The following is a 23,524-nucleotide window of genomic DNA, read 5'->3' on the forward strand; positions in this document are numbered from 1 at the left end:
GAAAAGCTGTTGGGTTGTGTAAAAAGTCAAATAAAACAATGCAAAATCAAAAACCCATATTTTATTCACAGTGGAACAAAGTAGGCATACTAAATGTTAAAACTAAGTAACTAAAACATTTTTATAAAAATAAACTTAGTTTTAAATTTGATGGCAGCAACAGTTCTTCAAAAAGTCAACAGTCCTGGATGTTGTTCTAAAACCTGGAGGCACTAATGCACCCCCATACCATCAGAGAGGCAGGCTGACCTCAGAGAGGAGACACATATGGCTTCTTCTTTGCCTGATAGAGCTTTAAGCAGCATTTGTGGATCACGATTCAGAGTTTTTCATTCAGGACCTTTATTCTGAAAGTGTTCCTCTGTTCTCACACACTTCCTGTCAGCTGGTGAACCTCTGCCCATCTTCAGCCTCTAAAAGCTCGTCTTATCCTCACTCCTCTGACCCACCTGCTGAGAATTAACCTTACTAGTTAATAAATATCTTATTATTGTTAATAACTCTATTTATATTTATATTATATTTAGAATTATAACAAAACCTTTTTTCCACCTAAAATTGTTAATTTTCTTAGTTTCAACATTAGATGTTTGTTGTTCTGTTGTGAATAAAGAATTAGTTGATGAGATTTATAAATCATTGCTTTCTGTAAGTCCTAACGTTGTCACAATCAGGGTTGTTCAAACACATCAGGTTCTCCTCTTTTAACTCCAGTTATGATGATTTGTTTTTTGTCTAAAGTTTTGTAATGAGTCTGTATTTAATCTTGACCAAATCAAGGCCTGAAACTCTTGGTTTTGGTTCACGTTGTTGTAATTTTAAATAAGAAACCACATAGAGCACAGATTTTTGTTCTCTCAGTAGTGTTTTATTTGTGAGAACAGCTGATGTTGGTCGTCTCACTTTATCTCCTGAGTGGTCGTGACCTTGCCGTCCTCGGTGACTTCTTGGGTGACGATCACCACTTGCCGAGTCGTGGTGGATGTTTTAGAGCTGCAGGAAAACGAGACGTGAGTTAAATTCATGTTTAATCATTTCAGTCAGTTTCAACATCTGCACTTTTTTGTTGCTTTTCTTTTTCTTTAACTTGCTAAACTTTGTCTCTGACAGGAAAGATTTGGATTTTAAACAGCCACATAGTTTTTTTTCTGTGGAACCAGCAGCTGGCCCCGGCCCAGTTCAGTCCCAGGTGGGACGGGTCAGCTCACCTGCCGCTGCCGCCTCCCTCTCCGTCCAGCAGCCGTCTGTACTCGGCGATCTCCATCTCCAGTCTGGTCTTCAGGTCCAGCAGCATCTGGTACTCCTGGCCCTGCCGCTCCAGGTCGGCCCTCAGCTGCACCAGCTGCTCCTCCAGACACGTTACCTGCCTCTGGAAACCCTGCAGACGCATGGCGTAGCGACTCTGCGTCTCTGCCAGCGTGGCCTCAAGGGCGGCTTTCTGTGGAGACGGAGAAGAGACGTCTCAGTTTGTTCGTGGTCTTGTCTTGTTGGAGGCCTCTGTAAAGTGTCTGGATTAGATGTTTCGGACATGTTGGATATTGGATGCTCACCATGCTGAGCTGTGACTGGAGCTCGATCTCCAGGCTCTGCAGAGTCTGTCTGAGGTCGGTGATCTCTGTTTTGGACGTCTGGAGGGTTTCTGTGCTGACGGCGACTTCTTTGTTAAGGTCCTCAGTCTGTAGAGACACAAAAAACAGTGAAAACATTGGCTTAAAATGAAAAGCAGTAAAACAGATGTCTTTTAACATGTTAAAGTAAATATTGTCATGTAAGACGATGTATTTTATGTTTAAGGTGCAGTTCTGCTTGCAGCCACCTGAGGGCAGCAGAAGTTTCAGCTCAGGAAGTGTGTGTGTTGTTTACCTGAGCTGTCAAGTGTCTCATCCCTGCCCAGACCCTGCTGCTGAAATCTTTGTTTTAAAGTTTAAAGATATTTTCTGAGAGCTCACCTTGTTTTGGAACCAGTTCTCTAGCTCTTTGCGGTTCTTGGCGGCGACACTTTCGTAGTGGTCTCTGATTTCAGCCATGATGGCGGTCAGATCCTGCTGGGGTGCGGCATCCACCTCCACATTGACCTGACCGCCAACCTGTGTCTTCATACCTAACATGTCCTGCAGGAACATTTCAATGTTACATGAAATGTTAAACCTTTAAGAAGTCTTTTCTCAGGTAAATTAGTTTACTGTCTCATCTCACCTCCTCATGGTTCTTCTTCAGATAGATCAGCTCCTCCTTCAGATTTTCAATCTGCATCTCCAGATCGGACCTGCTCATCGTCAGCTCATCCAGAACCCTCCTGAGCCCGGCGATGTCGGCCTCCACGCTCTGACGCATGGCCAGCTCGTTCTCGTACCTGCACATCCAACCACAGTTTTCTTCAGTTAAGAGTTTACACCAAGCTGCTCAGATTAGATCATCAGCACAAATCAAAGAAGTAAAACCGATCAGCTGATCAGTGTTTGCAGACTCACTTGACCCGGAAGTCATCGGCGGCCAGCTTGGCGTTATCGATACCCAGGTACACGGCTCCATTCTCTTGTTTGGCGGCGATGATCTGAAACAGGAAGAGCAGCAGATTCAGATTCAGATCAATTTAAACACAAACATCTTGAAAATATTATTTCAGGTGGACCCACAGAAGCCTCACTTTAACTGCCTAAAAGAGAATCAAATGTGGGCCGGCTGTTTGATCCGGTGGGTTGGTTCTGCTCTGGTTCTGCTGGCCTCAGTGAGTTCTGATTCTGGTGGTTTGGGTGCGGTCGGATGTTTTGTTTCAGGAAGGATTCAGTTTCAGGTTTTGTGTGAAACAAACAGAGCATCTTTAGTTTCTTTAGTGTGACCTCTGACCTCTGACTGTGCTCTGTACTGAACACAACACACAAATCTGAGCTCAGAACCAGAACCGGGTCTCACCTTGTCGTGCAGGTCGCTGATGGTGGCGTAGAATGCAGTGTAGTCGCGGCCCTCAGGTGAGGACTTGGATTCCAGGAACTGTCGGATCTTCAGCTCCAGCTCGCTGTTGGCCGCCTCCAGTTTGCGGACCTTCTCCAGGTAGGAGGCCAGACGGTCGTTCAGGTTCTGCATGGAGGCCTTCTGGTTGTCAGAGAGGTCCATGGCGTCGTTCAGGTTGAAGCCTCCACCAGCACCGGAGGAGAAACCTCCACCAGAGGAGAAACCTCCACCGGAGGAGAAACCTCCACCGGAGGAGAAACCTCCACCAGAGGAGAAACCTCCACCAGAGGAGAAGGACCTGGAAGCACTTGAGCTGGAGATTCGGATCCCCTTGCCCCCGGCGCCGCCGTACACGCTGGGGGACCTCATGGAGCTCGAGCGGAAGGATTGTGAGGTGAGCATGGTGGAGAGCTTCCCTGGTCTGGATGGAGACGAGGAGAGAATGCCGGAGAGGAGGAGAGGAGTGGCTTTTATGCTGCTGAAGGAGGCTGGGAGGGATTCAGGTCTCACCCCCTCCCCTCTCCGGGCTCGCTTCAGGCAGCATGGTGACAAACGGCATCACGCAGGAATTTCAGATATTCTCTTCTGTTGCATACTAATTTTTCCTTCAGGGAATGAGTCAACAGCTCCCAGCTCCTATCCCAGTCCCTCCTTTCATCCCTGATGCACCTGGAGTCCTGCCGTCATGTTCCGACCCGCCTGTAGTGCTGCTTTGGGCCCCGCAGGTCTGCACACATCTCCCCCACCCCTTTGTTCTGATATTGTGCAACCAAACAATGAGATCAGTGTTTTCAGTGAAACAGAGCCTCGGTGTGGAGCTGCTTCACTGCAGCAGCTCAGAGACGGAGAACAACCGCTCAGATGGGATGAACTTCATCTTTAAACGACCTCTTGGGGACTGATTGGATCAATAAGGTCCAGTTGAGAGTAAAACCAGCCAGCATTCATCAAACATCAGCTTTCAGAACATGAGTGGGATTAAAAGAACCCAACCAGCTGTGCGTCACAGCGGAGGTTCTTGGTTGTATTGCTGGGCTGTAAAATCACCATGACACTTCCACCATCGTGCTCTACAGCTGAGGTTCTTTATTGCTCTGCTGTCTCATTCTTAAGTTCAGATTTCTGTTTGCACTGAAGCTTGAAATTCCTCTGTTTCCTTTTCATGTTCCAGTTAGAACCTCCATGCAGGAACACTTGGTCTGTCTCTATTTATTCATAACATCTTCAGCCGGAAAAGAACAAGAACCTTAACTAAACGCAGCAGAACAGAAACTCCTAAAGTGGAAAAGAAGACAAAACTAAAGTCTGAACCATAAACAAAGAATATTCCAGATGGTTTCTGGCTGAGAAGAAAAAACAGGAAGACTCATTTCTAACTTGAACTTTTTTGCAGTCTTATGATTTCTTTCTCCTGGTTTTGATGATGAAATAAGAACATTTAGACTTGAATCATCGTCATTTTTAACGGGACGACTGTGAACACCTAAAGAAACCAGTCAGAATAAATCTGTTCCAGCACGTTTTATTGGCTCAAACTCATTTGTTCAGGGAAAGTTTTCAGGTTTCCTCAGCAGATCGTTGGGTTCTCTCTCCCTTTCATCAACCGACTTTTACTCCGAAACTCAAACCAAAGTCTAAAAGAAACAAGAAACAGCTGCTAACACCATGATTTTTAGATTCTTTCCCTTTCCGTTTATTGCCTTTTGCTACTTTGCTCCTTTCTGAAACACTTTCAGACCTTTGTTGATCTCAGCGTGATGTTTCATAAATCAGGCTCCACCTTCACGCCAATAAAAGTAAATTTTTTTTTTTTGGCTTCTGATCTGGTTTCATGGCATAAATCATAAACCAGCCGTTGGATGAACTTTGTTTATGTGTGTTTGGTAAATAAAAGCTGTGCATCATGGGTAAAACACATAAATCCTTCACGATGATTGCCACCTCGTTAAGCTGTTGGATGTTTCTGATCTGACGAAGAGGCAGCGGTGACGCTGCAGGGCGTCGCCCTGAATGGCTGACCTCCATCAGGACAGGAAAATAAAGATTAACTGCAAGTGGCAGCAGCTTTATGGACCCAGGACTTTTATCTTTATGAGAGTTTGCTTAAAGGACAGGGCTGGAGACAAAGACCGTCCCAGGTCGGCGCCGTCAATTAACCAGTTTGCTCAGAGTCTGCAGGCTGAGATCTGCATGTTAGACAAATCCTAACAGTTTTTACCTGTTTGTTGAGCATCGAAACGAAGATTCCTTCAGTTTTTTCTGTAAGCAGCAATAATCTGATGGGTTCCGTGTGTTTCCTGAAAGACTGCAGGGAACGTTGATCAGACCTGCAGGATGTCAGATATTTACAGGACTTGTTTTAAACTCTTAGAAGATCGTAACACAATTCTCCGGCAGAAGTCTCAGTTTCCTTCATGGTTCATATGGAGAAGAACAGGAATAAATGCTTCACAGAACCCTGATCCAAGCCCAGAACCCCGATCCAAGCCCAGAACCATCACAGAACCCTGATCCAAGTATTTTTTTTTTGGGGGGGGAATGACTTGCTGGCAGAAGACAACTAAGCACCACCAGTACCCCTCCATATTTTTCAGCATCTCTCTTCACTCAANTCTGGTTGTAAAACATTAAAAATATCCTTGACCATTACACTTCCACTGCCGTGCTTCACAGATGAGGAAGCCAAAATTCTTCCAGATTCATGAGAAATCTGAAAATCTTTCTCTGAGGAACCTTTATTCAGTTGAATAATTTCTCACACATTTGGTGTCAAAGTCAGAGTACATTTCAGAAGTGTATATTTTTGTTTATTTTTCTTATTTAGTTATTTAAAGCTTTCCATACCTGAGCTATTTGCTGCTTTTTGTATTTTTCCCTCACTTTTTTTGATCATTATCTTTTTGGTGCTCCACCTGGTGGTCATCAAATAAAACACAGATAAAACAAACATCTTTTTATTGTTTTATTTTGAAAAGCTCCTCAACAGAATGCTGTCTGTTTATTTCTACCACAGCGCCTCCTGCTGGAGCTCACAGGAAGACATCCTACTTGCAGACGTCTCTCCCCTCCTCCGTCTCCGTCTCCTCCGTCTGTCTCGATGATGGCAGAGGAGGACTAGCTGCAAATGAGACAAAATGTTAGATTATTGACTAGATTCACATATTTCTGATCAAACTCACTTTAATATAATTTAAGTAAAAGTTTTAGGACATTTTTGAAACATTATGTGCTAAACAGTTTTTCTAACAGCAGAAAAATTCTCAGATTTTGTACAACTTTATTTTAATTCCATCCACTTTATGTCAATTATCTTCTTTTCTGTTTTAGGTTCGCCTTTATGCAGACGACACGCTGCGGTCTTGTCTTTAACCTGGTGGGTTTTTTAACTTCACACTAAAAACAATTGCAATTTGGATGATTGCAAAGTTTTCTCATAGATATTGTGTGACGTTTTCAGGTCAGAAATTGTTAATTTAGTGGACAAAATATGAGCAGTGAGAACTTGTTCAATGAAAGCTTTTAAAGAAATGACCCTTTGGAGGTGAAGTTGTCTCACCAGCCGCCTCCCTCTCCGTCCAGCAGCCGTCTGTACTCGGCGATCTCCATCTCCAGTCTTGTCTTCAGGTCCAGCAGCATCTGGTACTCCTGGCCCTGCCGCTCCAGGTCGGCCCTCAGCTGCACCAGCTGCTCCTCCAGACACGATACCTGATTCTGGAAACCCTGCAGACGCATGGCATAGCGGCTCTGTGTTTCTGCCAGCGTGGCCTCCAGGCTAGCTTTCTGTGGAGACAGAGAGAAGACGTCTCTGGTCTGAGTTAAAGTGTAGATTGGAAGATGTTTTCAGAGCTGTGGTCTGATGCTCACCATGCTGAGCTGAGACTGGAGCTCAATCTCCAGAGCCTGCAGAGTCCGTTTGAGGTCTGTGATCTCTGTTCTGGATGACTGGAGGTTTTCTGTGCTGGCTTCGACTTCTGTGTTGAGAGATTCTGTCTGTAAGGAGAAAAAACAACAGCACAGTCAAGAAAAGTTCATCTCCTACAATTTTCTACAGTTTGTTCCAACCAGCTCTACGGCTGCAGTTTGCTCAGACACCACAACGTCAACAACTTTCACTTCCATCTTAACCATATTTGTCCACTGCAACTTAATAAAAACATTAGCAAATGTTTGTTATTATAAATCCAAAAAAGTCAACCCTAACGCTGATCAGGCATGTTCACCAAACATGAGCCTGTTTTTTTTTCCATTCTCTGTATTTTTTTTTTTCAAATGTAAAATAAAAGTGTTTTTTTGTAACATTACTGACTCATAATGTAAAGAAACAGGAAGTGATCTGAAAAGATTTGAAGCCACCATGAACCTTACCTTTTTCTGGAACCAGGCCTCCAGCTCTCTGCGGTTCTTGGCGGCGACGGCCTCATAGTGCTCCCGCATCTCCTCCATGATCTTGGTCAGGTCTTGTCCCGGACCAGCGTCCACCTCCACATTTACCTGGCCGCTCGTCTGAGCGCGCATGGCCAGCAGCTCCTGCAGGTAAAACCACAGTTAGACCCAGTTCACACCCTGAAGCTAACGGTTAGCCCTGTACCTTCATTAGCATTGTAACGCTAACGGTTTGAAACTGAAGCCCTTCAAACCTGAACCACCTTAACCACATGGATCTATCTCACCTCCTCGTGGTTCTTCTTGAGGTAGATCAGCTCCTCCTTCAGACTTTCAATCTGCATCTCCAGATCGGACCTGCTCATCGTCAGCTCATCCATAAGCCTCCTGAGCCCGGCGATGTCCGCCTCCACGCTCTGACGCATGGCCAGCTCGTTCTCGTACCTGCAGGAGACACAAGAGTTTCTGATGCAGGAACGATGACCATCAGTCAGAAAAATGAAAATTGTTTTTTTTAATCACTCTGATGTTTTCTAAACTCATCTGACCTGTTTGAATGGAAAAACCAGGATAACTGGAGTTTTCAGAAGACCAAGATGAGTTCAGTTGAGTTTATTAGATTAGAGAAAAAAACATTATCCAAAAATATTTTAACTTTATTTTCTTACTTCATCCTGAAGTCAGCTATGGCCAGCTTGGCGTTGTCGATGTTTAGTAACACGCTGCTGTTGTCTTTGGTGGCTTCTTGGACCTGAATGACAAAAAAGTAATTTTAATCCACACAAACTATACAAGATTATTGTGGCATTCTGAGGAATGGATGTGAAAATCAATGTTTTTATTTGGCTGAAATTTGTGGTAATTATTGCATCACCTGAATAACAAATTCAGATTCTGGATTTAAAGTTTCTTCTGGATAAATATTAGAACCCAAACACCTTTAAAACATTAAAGAAAGGCCTTACTTTCAATAATTACAAAGAAAAACATAAAAGAGAATCAAATGTGGGCCGGCTGTTTGATCCGGTGGGTTGGTTCTGTTCTGGTTCTGCTGGCCTCAGTGAGTTCTGATTCTGGTGGTTTGGGTGCGGTCGGATGTTTTGTTTCAGGAAGGATTCAGTTTCAGGTTTTGTGTGAAACAAACAGAGCATCTTTAGTTTCTTTAGTGTGACCTCTGACCTCTGACTGTGCTCTGTACTGAACACAACACACAAATCTGAGCTCAGAACCAGAACCGGGTCTCACCTTGTCGTGCAGGTCGCTGATGGTGGCGTAGAATGCAGTGTAGTCGCGGCCCTCAGGTGAGGACTTGGATTCCAGGAACTGTCGGATCTTCAGCTCCAGCTCGCTGTTGGCCGCCTCCAGTTTGCGGACCTTCTCCAGGTAGGAGGCCAGACGGTCGTTCAGGTTCTGCATGGAGGCCTTCTGGTTGTCAGAGAGGTCCATGGCGTCGTTCAGGTTGAAGCCTCCACCAGCACCGGAGGAGAAGGACCTGGAAGCACTTGAGCTGGAGATTCGGACCCCGAAGCCCCCGGCGCCGCCGTACACGCTGGGGGACCTGATGGAGCTGCGAGAATATGTGGAGGCCATGATGCAGGAGTTTGATTGGTCTGGATGTTGACGAGAAGAGAATGCAGGTGAAGAGAAGGGTGTCTTTTATTCTACTGAATGAGGAAGGAAGGACTCAGGTAACACCCCCTCCCCCAACTTATCGCACATCACAACAGGAATTTCAGGTCTTAATTCTGTTGCTCCTCCCCACCCCCGGTGTTTTGTTATGGTGTAACCAAACAAGGACATTCGTGTCCTCTTTGTCTGTTTGCTTCAATGAAACTGAGATGGCTTCACTGCAACACAGCTCAGAGGAAACCTATTTAAAAATCATATGAGTTTTATCTTTTAAAAGATGTTTTAATGTTTGATTAGATAAATAATTTCAGTTCACGACTATAAACTAACTAACTGTCAGACCAAGCTCACTTTATTTACATAAAACAAATTATAGTTTGTTCCTGAAATCACCTGGATGAAAATTTTTTCACCAGTTCCAGATGTTTGTAGGTTTTATTTCATTTTCAGGTGTCACTTGTGTGTCATTTTGGCTGTTCTTGAATGGCCTGCACCAAACATTCATTCATATTCCTCCTCCTAATCATAGTCAGGTTGTAAAGGCAACATGTCCAGAAGGGAAACCCAGACCTCCCTCTCCTCGATGACACTCTCCAGCTCCTTTTCGAGGGTCCCAAGATGTTCTCAGACCTTAGAGGCCTGGGTCTGCCCCTGGGTATAATGGAGCTCCTTACCTGATCTCTGAGGCTGAACCTTAAAGAGGAAGCTCATTTCAGCTGTTTGTATCTGGAATCTAAATCTTTTGGTTATGCTCCCTGTGTCATGACCATAAGTGAGGGCTGGAATGTAGATGGACCAGTAAATCTGTCAGGAAATGACCCTTGAACCAGCGGGAGCATCCCATTTTTCTCCAGTTGAGAACCATGATCTCAGACTTAGTGGACCTGAATCTCATCTCAGCTGTCAACTGTCCCAGCGCTCTTCACAAAGATGGCTTCCTTTCCCCCTCTGTCAAACTAACATTCCTCCCTATCAAGGATGTGCACATCTTCATCTCTGAAAGAGTGACCCCTGGCCTGCAGATGAGAATAAACCGCAGAGTCCTGGCCTGATGATGTTGCTCTTCTATGCTGGGTCATCCTTTTGGCTAATGACTGCTTTGTTTCTCTGATGTAAAGCTGATCACAGTCCTCCTGGCTCTTAACAGCATACACAATGTTACTCTGTTTGTGCCAGGGGACCAGATCTTCGGGATGAACCAGTCTTGTCAGGACACAGCACCAAACTGAACCCAGTCAGGCTACTGTCACCCTGGTTGAGTCTTTATATGTCTCTGTTAACTCCATCCCTGACAGTTTCCTCAATGAAGAGTCTCATGGCTTGCCTCTGATACTCTCTCTATCTCACACTGATCTCCAAGAGGAGCAAAAAGCTGACCCTGCCATTTGTGAGGTCATTCACCAGCTATAGACTGGTTTTCACCAGTTTTCACTAGTCTATAGGTTCCTCCATCAGGTCGTGATGAGCTACCTGACCTTGCCTTGCTCCTTAGAGAGTGGAACAGGTTGGAGTTGGTGGATGGAATCCTGTATCGGAGAAGACAGGAAGGAGGCAGACTCACCTGGCAGTTAGTACTACCGCCCAATTTTCGACCAACTGTTCTGAAAAGCTTGCACCATGATATGGGGCACATGGGCATTGAGAGGACAATCAATCTGGTCCACCAGTGCTTGTTTTTTGCCCAAGATGACAACTGAGGTAGAAGCCACTATCAAAACCTGTGGTTGTTGTGTAAGGCGCAAGGCTTGAATGTAAAAAGGGCGCTCCATTGGTAAGTATACAAACAAATCGGCCACTTGAACTGTTGTGTATGGACTTTTTAGCCAATAAAAATGATAGTAGCAACACTAAGGATATTCTTGTTCTCACTGATCACTTTGCCAAATTTGCAGTTGCCATCCCTACCCCCAACCAGAAAGCCTGCGGCGAATAGCTTCTGGCATGAGTTTATGGTATATTATGGAGTTCCAGAGCGTATACATTCAGACCAGGGTACAGATTTGGAGTCTAAACTCATTAAAGAGCTCTGTGAAGTTGTAGGCATGAAGAAAAGCCGAACTACCCCGTACCACCCACGGGGAAATCCAGTCAAGCGCTTCAACTGCACTCTGATCAATATGCTTGGGACCATGGAGGGCAAGCAAAAGTCAAAGTAGCAGGAGTATGTCAAGTCTTTGGTGCATGCATACAACTGTACGAGAAATGAAGTGACGGGGTTCACACCCTATGAACTCTTGTCCTCATCTCCCTGTTGGCTTGGCTTTTGGATTACCTGTCAGAGAAGCACCATTCATCTTTCATTCAGAATATGTTAAGAATCTGCGGTCCAGCCTGCAAGAAAGCTACAAACTTACTTCTGAAAATGCCCTCAAGTCGGCTGCAAAGAACAAAACCCGTTTTGATCGGAAAGTCACACCTTCCAGTTTGGAAATCGAAGATCGAGTGCTGGTTCACGACATCTGTCTGCAGAGTAAGCATAAACTGGCAGATGAATGGGAACAAGGAGTGTACAAAGTGATTGACCGTGCTGGAAATCTACCAGTTTACACTGTACAACCTGAAACCCAAGATGGGTTAACTTGTACTTTACATCAAGACCTATTGCTCCCTTGTGGGTTTCTGCCGGTTTGTTCTGCAGAAGAACCCTCCATTACTACGCCTGCCTGACAACTAAAGACTCGCAGCCAGGTTGGTCACCACTCAGACTTTTGTGATATTCAGGAGTAAGAGGATGTTGAACCATCTATTCCAGAGAGTTTTATCCAACAGTTTTATCCCAGTCAGATTCAGTGTTAACAAAGTAAGACAATCTAAGCCATCATCTGAGTCCACTACCACTTTGGAGCCTACTTCACTGGTTGTGTTGCTCACAACCAGGCTAAGTGTGGGAGAGGCTACATTGTAGCTGTCACAGGTAGGCGCTAAGCCCATTGAAAGCCCTTTATCTAATGTCTATGTTGGCGTTTCTGATTGATATACCTCTCAACTTGCAGAAGTCTCTGTTTGTGCAAAAACCTTCAGATAAAATTGGGAACTGGTGAGTTTGTTGTTGTTTGTTTCTGGAGCTAGCATGCTAGCGCTTGCTTGCTACAACATTTATTTACATTAATACTTTCCGATATTAAATGTCACTGATGGTATTGTTTTACTGTTTCTGAACACCTGCATTTGTATTGATCTGGATAATGAAAAATAAGCCTCTTGCAATAAGTAACCAGCTCTTAATGTTAACACTGAAGCATTTAAATTAAAGGTACTTTGAAATGGTGAAATACCATATTGTCTGCTAAGATGCAATATTAAGACCTTTTAATATGAGGAATTATGAACTTATATTACTACAGTAATGATGATAAAACATGTACATTTATTGACTATATTTATGATGTTGTTTTTATATTGATAAACCCAGGGTTTTTGATTTTTACGTCTGTTTCACACAGGTTCCTGTTTCCATGTCTGTTTCTGAGCTGATCAGACTGGATGGCGAGCTAACCCTAGTTCCAAACCAGGAAGTCTGCTGAAAAAAAAAGTAAATTTTTATTTGTTTTACATGTTTTCATTTTATTTTTATATCACAACCTTTTCATTTGAATGAAAAGTTTTACTTGTCTAAAATTTCTAAATGACCAAATATACTCATTTCTGATAATCTGCAGCTGTTTTTGTATAATTTGCTCATCAACCTTTTTTATCCTTTATCTGATACTCATTACAGATTTTCTTCTTTGTAAAACTGTTAACATTTTTTTGTTTGAAACTATATACAATGCTATTTAAACCTAAATTAAAGCTAAATGTTTTTTGTTTTTTATTGATAATAATAAACTTCTTGAGTACTTTATTCTTGGTGCGCCACCTGATGATAATTAGAGGAATAACAGAGACAAGAAACAGATTGTTTTTATTGTTTTTATTTTTAAAGCTCCTCGGCAGAATATTTCTGCCACAGCGCCTCCTGGAGCTCAAAGTGACACCTCCTGTCTGGAGGTGCCTACCACTTTTCCGTCCACTATCTCCTCAACGACGATGATCTGTTTCTTGGTGGTGATCGAGGTCTTGCTGCAAATAAGACAAAGAAAATGTTAAATTATTGACTGAATGCTTGTTTTCTGATGCAACTCAGTTTATTATAAACTAAGTTTACAAAGTTTTTGTAAACCATTGAAGTGATCTGTTTTAAGAGATTTTCCTAAGATTAAAAAAATGCTGGATATTAACAATATGGGTCAGTGATTTGAGTTTATAGAACTGTATTTTATTTCCATCTATACACGTTGAATGATCTGCGTTCCTGGTTTATGTCTGCCTTTATGCAGATGACATGCTGCTGTTCTTGGCTTTAAGCTGTATGTTTTTTAAAGTTTCAAACTAAAAAATGTGCAATTTTAGGAAACTTTAAATGTTTTAAATATGATGAAGTTATACAAAGTTTTCTCCTTTTACATGCTTCCACTGAATTATCTAATTTCTTTTTTACGTTTGCCTTTATGCAGATGACATGCTGCTGTTCTTGTATTTACCTTGGAATTTTTTTAATGTTTCAAACTAAAACGTGAACTTTTAGGAAACCTTAGATGTTTTAAATGACAATAAAGTATGCATAGTTTTTCTCAGAAATATTCTCTGATGTATTTTAAGTAAAATTTGTCAATAAGACAACAGAAAAGGACAACAATGAGAACTTTGCAAATAATTAAGATTTTTGTTCAAATAGCTTCAAAATAAAAATGATTTTTCTTATTTTTAAAGTTTTATGAGATTTGTGAGCACATCTTTCCTGCAGTCCAAGTGTTTTTACATTATTGACAGTATATTATGAAATTAAACACTATGGAGGTGAAGTTGTCTCACCCGCCGCCGCTGTCGCCGCTGCCGCCGCTGCCGCCTCCCTCTCCGTCCAGCAGCCGTCTGTACTCGGCGATCTCCATCTCCAGTCTTGTCTTCAGGTCCAGCAGCATCTGGTACTCCTGGCCCTGCCGCTCCAGGTCGGCCCTCAGCTGCACCAGCTGCTCCTCCAGACACGATACCTGATTCTGGAAACCCTGCAGACGCATGGCATAGCGGCTCTGTGTTTCTGCCAGCGTGGCCTCCAGGCTAGCTTTCTGTGGAGACAGAGAGAAGACGTCTCTGGTCTGAGTTAAAGTGTAGATTGGAAGATGTTTTCAGAGCTGTGGTCTGATGCTCACCATGCTGAGCTGAGACTGGAGCTCAATCTCCAGAGCCTGCAGAGTCCGTTTGAGGTCTGTGATCTCTGTTCTGGATGACTGGAGGTTTTCTGTGCTGGCTTCGACTTCTGTGTTGAGAGATTCTGTCTGTAAGGAGAAAAAACAACAGCACAGTCAAGAAAAGTTCATCTCCTACAATTTTCTACAGTTTGTTCCAACCAGCTCTACGGCTGCAGTTTGCTCAGAGCTTCCTAATCACAGTCATGTTTGGCTTGTGTCTGAATTTTGACCCCTCTGAACTGAAATGTGCGAATGCTGTTTGGATATTTCACTGAGCAATACAACAGCTGGCCTGATTGTGGCGCTCTGTGAAGAATCATCAATGCCGAAGGTTCATCCTCAGAGGAACATTAACGTTAATTTACTCAGTGACTTATGTAAACAAGATAACCTCACCTTTTTCTGGAACCAGGCCTCCAGCTCTTTGCGGTTCTTGGCGGCGACGGCCTCATAGTGCTCCCGCATCTCCTCCATGATCTTGGTCAGGTCTTGTCCCGGACCAGCGTCCACCTCCACATTTACCTGGCCGCTCATCTGAGTGCGCATGGCCAGCAGCTCCTGCAGGTAAAACCACAGTTAGACCCACAGTTAGACCTGAACCAACTTGACCACATGGATCCATCTCACCTCCTCGTGGTTCTTCTTCAGATAGATCAGCTCCTCCTTCAGACTTTCAATCTGCATCTCCATATCGGACCTGCTCATTGTCAGCTCATCCATAAGCCTCCTGAGCCCGGCGATGTCCACCTCCACCGACTGACGCATGGCCAGCTCGTTCTCGTACCTGCAGGAGACACAAACGCAGAGTTTCTGGACCGGTTTCTAGTTCAGGAACGATGATGATCAAAGTTTTTTTTTTATCACTTTGATGTTTTCTAAACTCAACTCACTTGTTGAAGAAAAGAAAAAAAAATCCAGAATAACTGTTTTAACTGTTAACTATTTTAACAGACAATAAAGTAACAACAATCAGAAGATTTAACTTTATTTTCTTACTTGGTCTTGAAGTCGTCTGCGGCCAGCTTGGCGTTGTCGATGTTGAGGTAGATACATCCGTTTTCTTTGGTGCATTCTATGATCTGAAGGACAGAAAGGTCATTTTAATCCATGCAGGCGAACTTTACAGGCTCATCTGAGGAGTGGATGTGAAAACACAAACTTTTTAGGAGCGCTCATGACAACCTGATGTGCCTACAAAGAGTTTTAATGGTCTACTTGAAACTTCTGGTTAGTTTTTGATCAGTCTAGATTTTTTCTTATTGTTACTTCATCCTGTCTGCTGTTTGCCTTTTTAAGCTTTTGATTTACTTTGACTAACATTTGTGGTCCCTCAGACTGATCAGGGGGTGCTGCTGTTTCAGCATCACCTGCAGGATCACTCAGCCTACCTTTCCTTGCAGCTCTGCGATGATGGCGTAGTAGGGGCTGTAGTCTTTAGCAGAGGGAGAGGTCTTCTTCTCCAGGAACTCCCTGATCTTCATCTCCAGGTCAGCGTTGGCCGCCTCCAGCTTGCGAACCTTCTCCAGGTAGGAAGCCAACCTGTCGTTCAGGTTCTGCATGGTGGCCTTCTCGTTTGCAGAGATGTTCATTTCTGCATCACCTGCTCCACCACCTAAGCCGAAGCTGAAGCTGCTTCCTCCTCCTCCACCACCGCCGCCGCTGCCGTACATTGACATGGTGGGGGCAGCCATCCGACTGCTCCCTCTGGTTTCGTACATAGACCTGCTGCTACTCATGTAGCCTCCGGACCTGAGAGACCTTTGAGTCATCTTGGTGGTAGTGGTGAAGGTTGAGGAATTTTCAGCTTCAGCTCCTGAGGAGAGAGTGGGAATGTCAGAGAGCAGCTGGTGTTTTATACTGTTAGATGAGGTCCTGAGGAGGAGGAGGAGGAGGAGGGAGGAGGCACCTGTCCTCTTTTACGTTAAACAACATAAGAGTTAAGGCGTGTCTGAGAAAAGTGGGAGACAACAATTATCTGAATTATAGAGGCTACAACATGCCAGTTTTCATTTTGAGACATGAAGGACCAGTTCAGACATGGAAAACACCCCTGGAATGAAAAACCACAACCCATAAAGGAGTGACCTGCATGCTTGTGAACAAGTGCCAAGATGCTTTAGAAACTACAAACCACTTATTGAACGGCCTTATCGGGCCTAATCTTCAGTAAACATTACAGACATGAGAGGCAGGCTGATTGTTCTGCTGTCAGGATGGGAAAACTATTACAGCTCAAACACAGATGCCTAAAATACTGAGCTCAACAGAGATTAAACAACTTAACGCGTTCATGTTTGACAACTTAAACACTTTCTGAGAGTAACACCACCTGGTTCTGGTCCTGGACCTTTATAACATTTAAAGTAACAAACTTCCAGCCTTTCCAAGCCTCAGCATCCAGACACAGAATCATCACCATCAAACGTGAAAAACATCTCAGAAAATCTTCCAGCGACTGTGGCTCACAGGGTGCTTTTTAAATTTGACTCTAAACAAGTTTTCTTTGTACCTGCAGGGCGTTTAAATGGAACAGTTTCTGTCATTTATTTTACAACGCAGCCGCCCTCTTTCTGTACCAGCATGGGGGAGGGAGGATGATTATTAGACTGAGGCTCGGCTGCAGTCAAAAGTTTCCCTCTAGCCATGAACAGAAATGTCAGATTAATTTAAGTCCTATAGTGATTTATTTGAACCACTCTTTTCCCAGAATGGAATAATTTCACAATGTGCAACTTTAGTGATTTTTAAAAACAAAGATCAGGTGTCCGTGTCCACAACGTCAACATGGACCGAGACCAAAACCTACAAGTACAATACAACGAGTACAAATATGAATATAAAACTCTTTATAAAGTACTTCACAAACAATCAACCTTTTGATCCACAGCAGCTTAGAGAGTAAATCCATGGGTTTGTGTCCTTCCTCAGAACTGCGAACAATCGCCTTGTTTTGTTTGAACTTTCAACAGAAGACAGAAGTTGTCTCAGTGGACCAGAACCGGTTCTGCTGGATCTTTAATCAGCATCAACTTGCTGCAGGAAGTCAGAGGAAATAAAACCTTCAGATCTGTTTCTTATTTAAGTTAAATCAGAAGGTTTTGGTTCTGATCCAGAGGAGGTTGCGTTTAAAGTTTCTGTGTCTGAAGATGATCTGAAGTCACGGACGTCCCTCAGAGACCAGCTGCTGATCCGGGAGACAGGAGGACACAGAGACAGAGTCCTGAGTGCTGGTCCAACCGTCTTCATAGTTTAGATCCTCGGAAACTCATCTACTGTTGTCTCCAAAACTCCAACATCCATCAGCTTTCTTCTTAAAGCCCAGAAGAGTTTGGGATTTCCTTTGGTAATAATTTAAGCTACAATAGAGCTGGACTCTTATTTTGAAAGTCCAGGTTAAAACCTCTTCCAACCATAAGAACTTCAAAGCGGTAATGGTTGGTATAATTTAATATAAACAAAGAAAGGGGGAGGCGGAGCTTACAGACTTGCTCTTTGTCAGACAGACAGAAAGTGAACCTCAGACTGTAAACTTGTAACCCGTTCTGATCGTCACACGTGGTCATTTTTCTGATTCTTCAGAGATATAAGTTAAACAAAGCCTTCACTTCCTGTTTGGAGGAGAAAACTCTGAGCTCAGATCCAATGGAAGTCAATGGGAGTTTGGGTGTGTGACCTCTGACCTCTGAGAGAAACCCATCAGTCCTCCAGCAGAGAGACACTCTGAGTGGAAGAACGACTGGATGGAGGAAATGGAGAAGATGATGAAGTTTGTAGAAATACGAAGAGTTTGAAGAAATGTTGGAAAGTTTAAACAGCTGAAAAGTAAATGTGACACCATCAGACTCTAACCTGAACATCCTGTGGTTGAGTAAAAACTGTTAGTCTGAGACGCTCATTTTGATGCATGTTTTGTTTGGATTATTTCCAGCAATAAAATACTTTAATATTTCTGCACTGGAACAAATATTCATGCATTTTCTTGCTCTTTAGGTGTAAAAATATTAATGGTACCTAGAAGTTGTACTGCAGTAAAGCTTCACTGTGGACACAAAGAATTAAAATGTTGAAGTTCTGCTGTTTTAGTTTAGCCACTCAGAAGCTGCAGATTTTACAGTTTGAGGCTTTTGGATTGGTTTCAGACCTAAAATCATTAACTCTGCAGTGAAGGATCTCTGACTGACCTCCTGACGGCTCAAACAGATGAAATTTCTCTTCCACCGTTTCTCAGGTGAGCCGGAGATCTGATGTCCCGGTCACAGAATCTGGGCGTTGTTTTTGTTCTTGACAGTTTTCCCTGCAGGCTGGGAGCAGCAGCTGCACGCAGCTCCACCCAAACCACAAAAGCACTTATCAGGAAATCATTACAGAACAATCTGCATCTCCAGCAGCGTTTGTGGATGATCACAAGTTCAGACTCATCTCTGGCCAACTGTAAAGTGACAGAAGAGATTTTATTTTTTATGATGTCTGAAATTAAAGTTTTAGTTCTGAGAGGTGAAATGAAAAACAAGTCAGGGGATCGTTATCTGATCTGAGGAGGAGGTTCTGCGATCCAAACAGAACCTGACAGCTGTCTGTGTTTCTGTAAGAACCTGTAAATGCTTTGCTCTTGACTTTACAAAGTGCTTCATGTTATTAGATACTCATTACCGCTGCTTTTTGACTCATTAAGACACGATTAGATTTCATCCTGAGGGGAACAGGAACATCCGAACTCATCTCAGGCTGCAGCGCTTCTGATTGTTTATAAAATATAAGATTTAAAGTCCATCAGCGGCTCAGCTCTCTGAGGTTCTGGTTCTGGACCGTTCTGCTGTGTTTGGGATCATCGTCCTGTTTGTCGGACAGATGGCCTCACATCTGACTCCAGAATCAGCCCAAACCATCAGCCCTCCACCACCGTGCTGACAGCTGCAGTGCATTCTGGGAAAACATCTGTCCTCTGCTCTGGTTCTGCTCCAGAGGTTTTGTGGTTCCTTCAGATGAACCTGAGTGGAGCTGCCATGTTGTTTTAGAGAGAAGAGGCTTTAACCTTTGACCTTTAACCTGCTAAATGAGGCCTGTAGAGGCTGAGATGGAGCTCAGAGTACTGCACAGTCTGACCTTCAGGGTGAATTTCCTGTGAAGATCAGCAGCTGTCCTAAATGTTTTCCACTCTCTTATCTTCCTCTCTGTAGAACGATGGACTCCAGATAGTTTGGAAATGACCTTTGACCCTTCCCAGGTTGATGGGCAGCAGCTGCTTCTATGAGATCATTGCTGATGTCTTTCCGCCCTGGTGTTGTGTTAAAACACACCTGGAGCTCCAGAGCAGCAGGACCTGCTGATGCTGATCAGATAATCAATGCATCTGATCGTAACTGGTTTGGACCAGAGAACAGAACCAAAGTAGACCCTGATTCATCTGAACATTTAAAACTGTTAGTTTATAATGATTACCAGTTTTATTTATTTATTTTTATTAAACACCCACGGGACCAAGGTGCTGTACACAAACAACAAATATGATGAATCATAAAATCAATAAACAAAGTAGTATATAAATATATATCAATAATACAAAAATAGAAATAGTAAAATACTCTTCAACAAAGTCAACATCTCAGGTTGAGTCAAAGAAAAGACGAGTTTTTAGGATCAGAAAGTGAAGAGGTCAGGGAAGCTGCTGCAGGAAAACATCGGTCCTCCAAGCTTTCACTTCACCTTCGGCTCGTTCAGAAGCCACTGGTCAGCTGACCTGAGGGAACGGGAGGGGGTGCTGTTTTATCCCAGTCCCACAGCATGACGCTCCCACCACCATGCCTGACAGTTGTGTTCTCAGGTCTGCTCAGGTCAGGTCTCATCTCGACTCCTCCAAACGTCCTCCTTGTCTTTTTGTCCAAACGTCTCAATCTTTGTCTCGTCTTGTTTATAGTTTTTTACAGTTGTTTACTGTTGTTTACTGTATGTTTATAGTTGTTTACAGTTTTTTATAGTTGTTTACTGTTTGTTTATAGTTTTTTACAGTTGTTTACTGTTGTTTATTGCTGTTTACTTCTGTTTGTTTCAGGAGGAATCCTCCCGTTGAAACAAAGCTCTCCTCGTGTTTTAATCCCACAGAGCTGAAGAAGCTTGTCACCCTGAACAAGTCCAAACAGAAACCGGTTCGGCCGCATCACCTGGGCGGAGGCCAGGGGGCGGGGCTTAACCTGGCAGCTCTCAGGTGAGACGGGCTTTTTATTTCAACTAAATGAGACCTGAGAGCTCAGCTGAAGTTTTCAGACTGTAGTCCAAATCATCAAGTTTGATGCACCACGATGAAGATGTTTAATTAAATTAAAGCAGGAGTTCATCTGTGAGGCACATCAGATAAATCCTACCTGTTTGTTCAAACACCTGATGTTTGGCTCCTCCTCCTCCTCTTCATCAGGGTGTGACAGCAGGGATTGTTTGTGCTTCATTCTTTCTCTTTAATTGTGTCTCATAAAACTTCTGAAGTTGTTTTTCTGCAGATTCTTTCAGTCATCACTTTGTTCTTTCACATGCTGACAGATTTATTACGTCTCCTCAGAGGTTTAATTCAGGGAAACGTTTGTTTTCTGTGGAAACATGTTAAATTAAAATAAATAAATGTATCTGACATGTTTCTGCTCAGCCTGAAGGTGAATGTTATGATCTGGAAACATTTTAAATCTTTTGCAGTTTTTCTGGTTATAAAACCTAATGAAGACATAAAAGCAGAAGGTTTTTAATTATAAATGATAAAACTTTGATCTTTCTGACGCACGTTGGTTTAAAGTCAGTTCGATCTGCAGGAAACACCTTAAAGGCCCGATGTTCCTGAAGGAATGCATATCGCCCGCCGGCCTTTTGTGCCCGAGTTTCAGACTCAGATTGTCTCATGATGGGAAACCATTTTAAAATGACTGCTGGAGCCCAGAGTCTGCCGAGGGTCACTCTCAGCTACTACCACTCCAAAGATGAGCTCAGTGTCTGTAACACTGACCGAGTTATAGACCTTTATGTGCTGGTTCTGGTCAGCTGGTTCTGGTCAGTTAGCTGGTTAAACCTCCTGAAGAAAACTAGTTGAACATCCTGCCTTTTACTTCAGTTCATGTTTGTGCAGCAAAACGACAGGAAGGAGGGGTGTCTAAAATAATCTATAATTATAATCTAGAACCGATGATCTGAAGTCAGCAGTTTGTTTCAGTCAGATCACCTGAAGGAGAGACTCCTCCTCCTCCTCCTCTTCCTCCTCCCTCTGCTGCTTAGAGGTTTTACCATAAAAGGAAATATCCAGGTGCTTCTTACCTGCTCGCCGTTGGGCCTCAGGCAGAACCAAAACCTGAAACCTGGGTGATCCGACTCGGGTCTTTGAGTTTGTTTCAGACGCTAATTGAAATAAAATCAAACTTTATTAACTCTCTATGGCATGAATTTTTAATTTATGAGGAAAAAAAAATATTTCACCCTAATTTTGGGAGCTTGGGAAGGAGTCGTTATAATAAATCAATCAGAAAATGTGCCCCCCCATAACTCTCCCAACAGATTTTGGTTTGTTGCCTCAGGGCAACAAGATGCTATAAAGCTACTAAAACGACAAGGTTTTTTATTTAATAAGTGGGATGAGAAACAAACAAGAAAGCAATAAATACATTAGAATAAGTTTTATTTCAAAAACAACAACAATTTCCACAAGTTTCCTTTCAAAAAACAGCCACAAATGGTTTATCAATTAGTGCATTTGAGATTAGTTGCAGTGTGTGTTTATGTTTCTGAATGTGTGGATCAACATTTTCTCCTTGTATCACTTCATTGTTGTTGAAGCGAGGTATTTTTTGATGAACTCCCATTTGTGAAGTGCCATGGTGTCAGCTACCGGGGACATACGGGTGGCCTTGTTCCAAAACGTGCAGGTGCATGGTAATCCAGACAACGACATGTACACTGCTGTATCCAGGGATTGCTCCAGTTCTTTTGTAATGAGGTTAAGGGGCTTGTTGGTGTCGCACTGAATGGCATATAAATGTGACTGCTCTACAACTACTTAGCCTTACCCTAGCCCTGGGCCAAAAGACCCTAACCCCTTAAACCCTGAGGAGACCCTGACCCTAGACCTGGGCCAAAAGGCCCTAACCCCCTAAACCAAACACCTGGTCCAGACTTTCAGGTTCTGGAGTTTTTCAGCTCTGATGTTTCCTCTTTTCTTCACTGCTTTTCCTGTTTGAAGCTCAGAGAAAAAGCAGCCAAAACTTCAGAAAGTCTGCAAAACCACTGCCACAGGAAACAGGAAGTCTTGATCCCTGGAGGGAAAATGAAACCTCCACATATCCTCCATCCTAACCTGTGGTTGTGGAAAACCTGTGAAAGATCTCAGAACCTCAGTTCAGTTCTGGAAAGTCCAACATTCTGACCCGTTCAGAGTCTGCTGTCTGAGCTCCGCAGCAGCTTTGATGAGGACCGGATCAGGAGTCCTGGGTCAGGACTGGATGTCCAGATAAAACCACCTGGAGATGAGCAGAGCCACGCCCCTGGACCAAACGGCTGTGCGGCGACAGCTCGAACCTCTGCTCCACTGCTTCAACATCAGAATAAATGTTTTCAGAATTCATCACCTCCATCAGATGAAATAAGGAGTTTCTGTCAGGCTGAACCTCCTACATGACCTTTGACCTGTGACCTGTGAATGTTCAGGTGTCGGTCTGACTCATGATTTCTGCTGGAGCTGAGAGCAGATCTGAGGTAAGATTTTTCTTCTCTTTGAACAGATTTAATTTAAATCCTCTAAAATCCTCGTTAATTCGTCTGTTATCCTCGGCTGTGATAAACTTCCTGTTTGCAGAGGCTCACCTGGATTTATCTGGACCAGGTTTGAGGTTTTTTACTGATCCTGGACTCAGTTTGTGGTTTTTACTGATCCTGGACCGTGTTTGTGGTCCTCGTGGCTCCTGATTGGCTCATAGCTGGGGCTCAAGGTGTGAACAGGTAAGAGCTTTCTGTGGGAAACACCTGTAGGGCAGGTGAGCACATGCTCAGATACACCTGGTTCTCCCGTCGGATCCGACCATTGGAGCGTTGAACTTCATCAAACTCCTAAAACCAAACGAAATAAAATGATTGAATCTTTTATTTGTTTCTTTTATGTCAATAAAATGTTCGGTTTAGATTCCTCTGAGATAAATCTGTAAAAAATAAAAATCCTTTTTAATATTTCATGTTTCCGATGATTCTGAGGGCGACGAGCGAGAGGCTGATGTGCGGGAGGGCGACGAGGACGGCGACGAGGACGGCGAGGAGGAGGGCGAGGAGGAGGGCGAGGAGGAGGGTGACGAGGAGGGCGACGAGGAGGGCGA

General features: G+C 43.5%; 3 protein-coding genes and 1 long non-coding RNA gene across 4 annotated transcripts; 1 reads left to right on the forward strand and 3 right to left on the reverse strand.

Moving 5' to 3' along the window:
- Positions 1-846: 846 nt before the first annotated feature.
- On the reverse strand, positions 847-3,399 carry cyt1l (type I cytokeratin, enveloping layer, like). Its single transcript, XM_017437330.3, has 7 exons — positions 2,914-3,399; positions 2,472-2,554; positions 2,197-2,353; positions 1,950-2,111; positions 1,551-1,676; positions 1,209-1,438; positions 847-993 (listed from the first exon to the last, which is right to left on the reverse strand). The coding sequence occupies exons 1-7, from the start codon at positions 3,352-3,354 to the stop codon at positions 900-902; spliced, it is 1,293 nt and encodes a 430-aa protein (XP_017292819.1). The 5' UTR covers positions 3,355-3,399; the 3' UTR covers positions 847-899.
- A 2,501-nt stretch (positions 3,400-5,900) lies between these two features.
- On the reverse strand, positions 5,901-8,940 carry LOC108248514 (keratin, type I cytoskeletal 13-like). Its single transcript, XM_017437333.3, has 7 exons — positions 8,581-8,940; positions 8,004-8,086; positions 7,623-7,779; positions 7,318-7,479; positions 6,817-6,942; positions 6,509-6,732; positions 5,901-6,070 (listed from the first exon to the last, which is right to left on the reverse strand). The coding sequence occupies exons 1-7, from the start codon at positions 8,923-8,925 to the stop codon at positions 6,067-6,069; spliced, it is 1,101 nt and encodes a 366-aa protein (XP_017292822.1). The 5' UTR covers positions 8,926-8,940; the 3' UTR covers positions 5,901-6,066.
- A 153-nt stretch (positions 8,941-9,093) lies between these two features.
- Positions 9,094-13,000, forward strand: LOC112451473. The gene is made up of 3 exons (XR_003040296.2): positions 9,094-11,878; positions 11,958-12,001; positions 12,408-13,000. It is a non-coding gene; the product is annotated as an uncharacterized LOC112451473 (long non-coding RNA).
- LOC108248513 (keratin, type I cytoskeletal 13) lies at positions 12,872-16,023 on the reverse strand. Its single transcript, XM_017437332.2, has 7 exons — positions 15,581-16,023; positions 15,189-15,271; positions 14,820-14,976; positions 14,589-14,750; positions 14,154-14,279; positions 13,819-14,069; positions 12,872-13,026 (listed from the first exon to the last, which is right to left on the reverse strand). Exons 1-7 carry the CDS (start codon positions 15,959-15,961, stop codon positions 12,930-12,932), a joined length of 1,257 nt encoding a protein of 418 aa, XP_017292821.1. The 5' UTR covers positions 15,962-16,023; the 3' UTR covers positions 12,872-12,929.
- Between the last annotated feature and the right edge of the window lie 7,501 nt (positions 16,024-23,524).

The sequence above is a fragment of the Kryptolebias marmoratus genome, linkage group LG12, assembly GCF_001649575.2.
Source record: "Kryptolebias marmoratus isolate JLee-2015 linkage group LG12, ASM164957v2, whole genome shotgun sequence".
NCBI classification, from domain to species: Eukaryota; Metazoa; Chordata; class Actinopteri; order Cyprinodontiformes; family Rivulidae; genus Kryptolebias; species Kryptolebias marmoratus.

What these genes read in the sequence shown, in the direction of transcription:
- cyt1l (XM_017437330.3), bottom strand. Translation starts at nt 3,354, where the DNA reads ATGCTCACCTCACAATCCTTCCGCTCGAGCTCCATGAGGTCCCCCAGC. An exon ending in GCCGATGACTTCCGGGTCAA is followed by an intron (nt 2,354 to 2,471) that starts GTGAGTCTGCAA and finishes TTGGATGTGCAG; the next exon opens with GTACGAGAACGAGCTGGCCA. An exon ending in TCCAGTCACAGCTCAGCATG is followed by an intron (nt 1,439 to 1,550) that starts GTGAGCATCCAA and finishes CCGTCTCCACAG; the next exon opens with AAAGCCGCCCTTGAGGCCAC.
- LOC108248514 (XM_017437333.3), bottom strand. Translation starts at nt 8,925, where the DNA reads ATGGCCTCCACATATTCTCGCAGCTCCATCAGGTCCCCCAGCGTGTAC. An exon ending in ATAGCTGACTTCAGGATGAA is followed by an intron (nt 7,780 to 8,003) that starts GTAAGAAAATAA and finishes TGTCTCCTGCAG; the next exon opens with GTACGAGAACGAGCTGGCCA. An exon ending in TCCAGTCTCAGCTCAGCATG is followed by an intron (nt 6,733 to 6,816) that starts GTGAGCATCAGA and finishes CTGTCTCCACAG; the next exon opens with AAAGCTAGCCTGGAGGCCAC.
- LOC108248513 (XM_017437332.2), bottom strand. Translation starts at nt 15,961, where the DNA reads ATGACTCAAAGGTCTCTCAGGTCCGGAGGCTACATGAGTAGCAGCAGG. An exon ending in TGAAGAAGAACCACGAGGAG is followed by an intron (nt 14,751 to 14,819) that starts GTGAGATGGATC and finishes TTTTACCTGCAG; the next exon opens with GAGCTGCTGGCCATGCGCAC. An exon ending in TCCAGTCTCAGCTCAGCATG is followed by an intron (nt 14,070 to 14,153) that starts GTGAGCATCAGA and finishes CTGTCTCCACAG; the next exon opens with AAAGCTAGCCTGGAGGCCAC.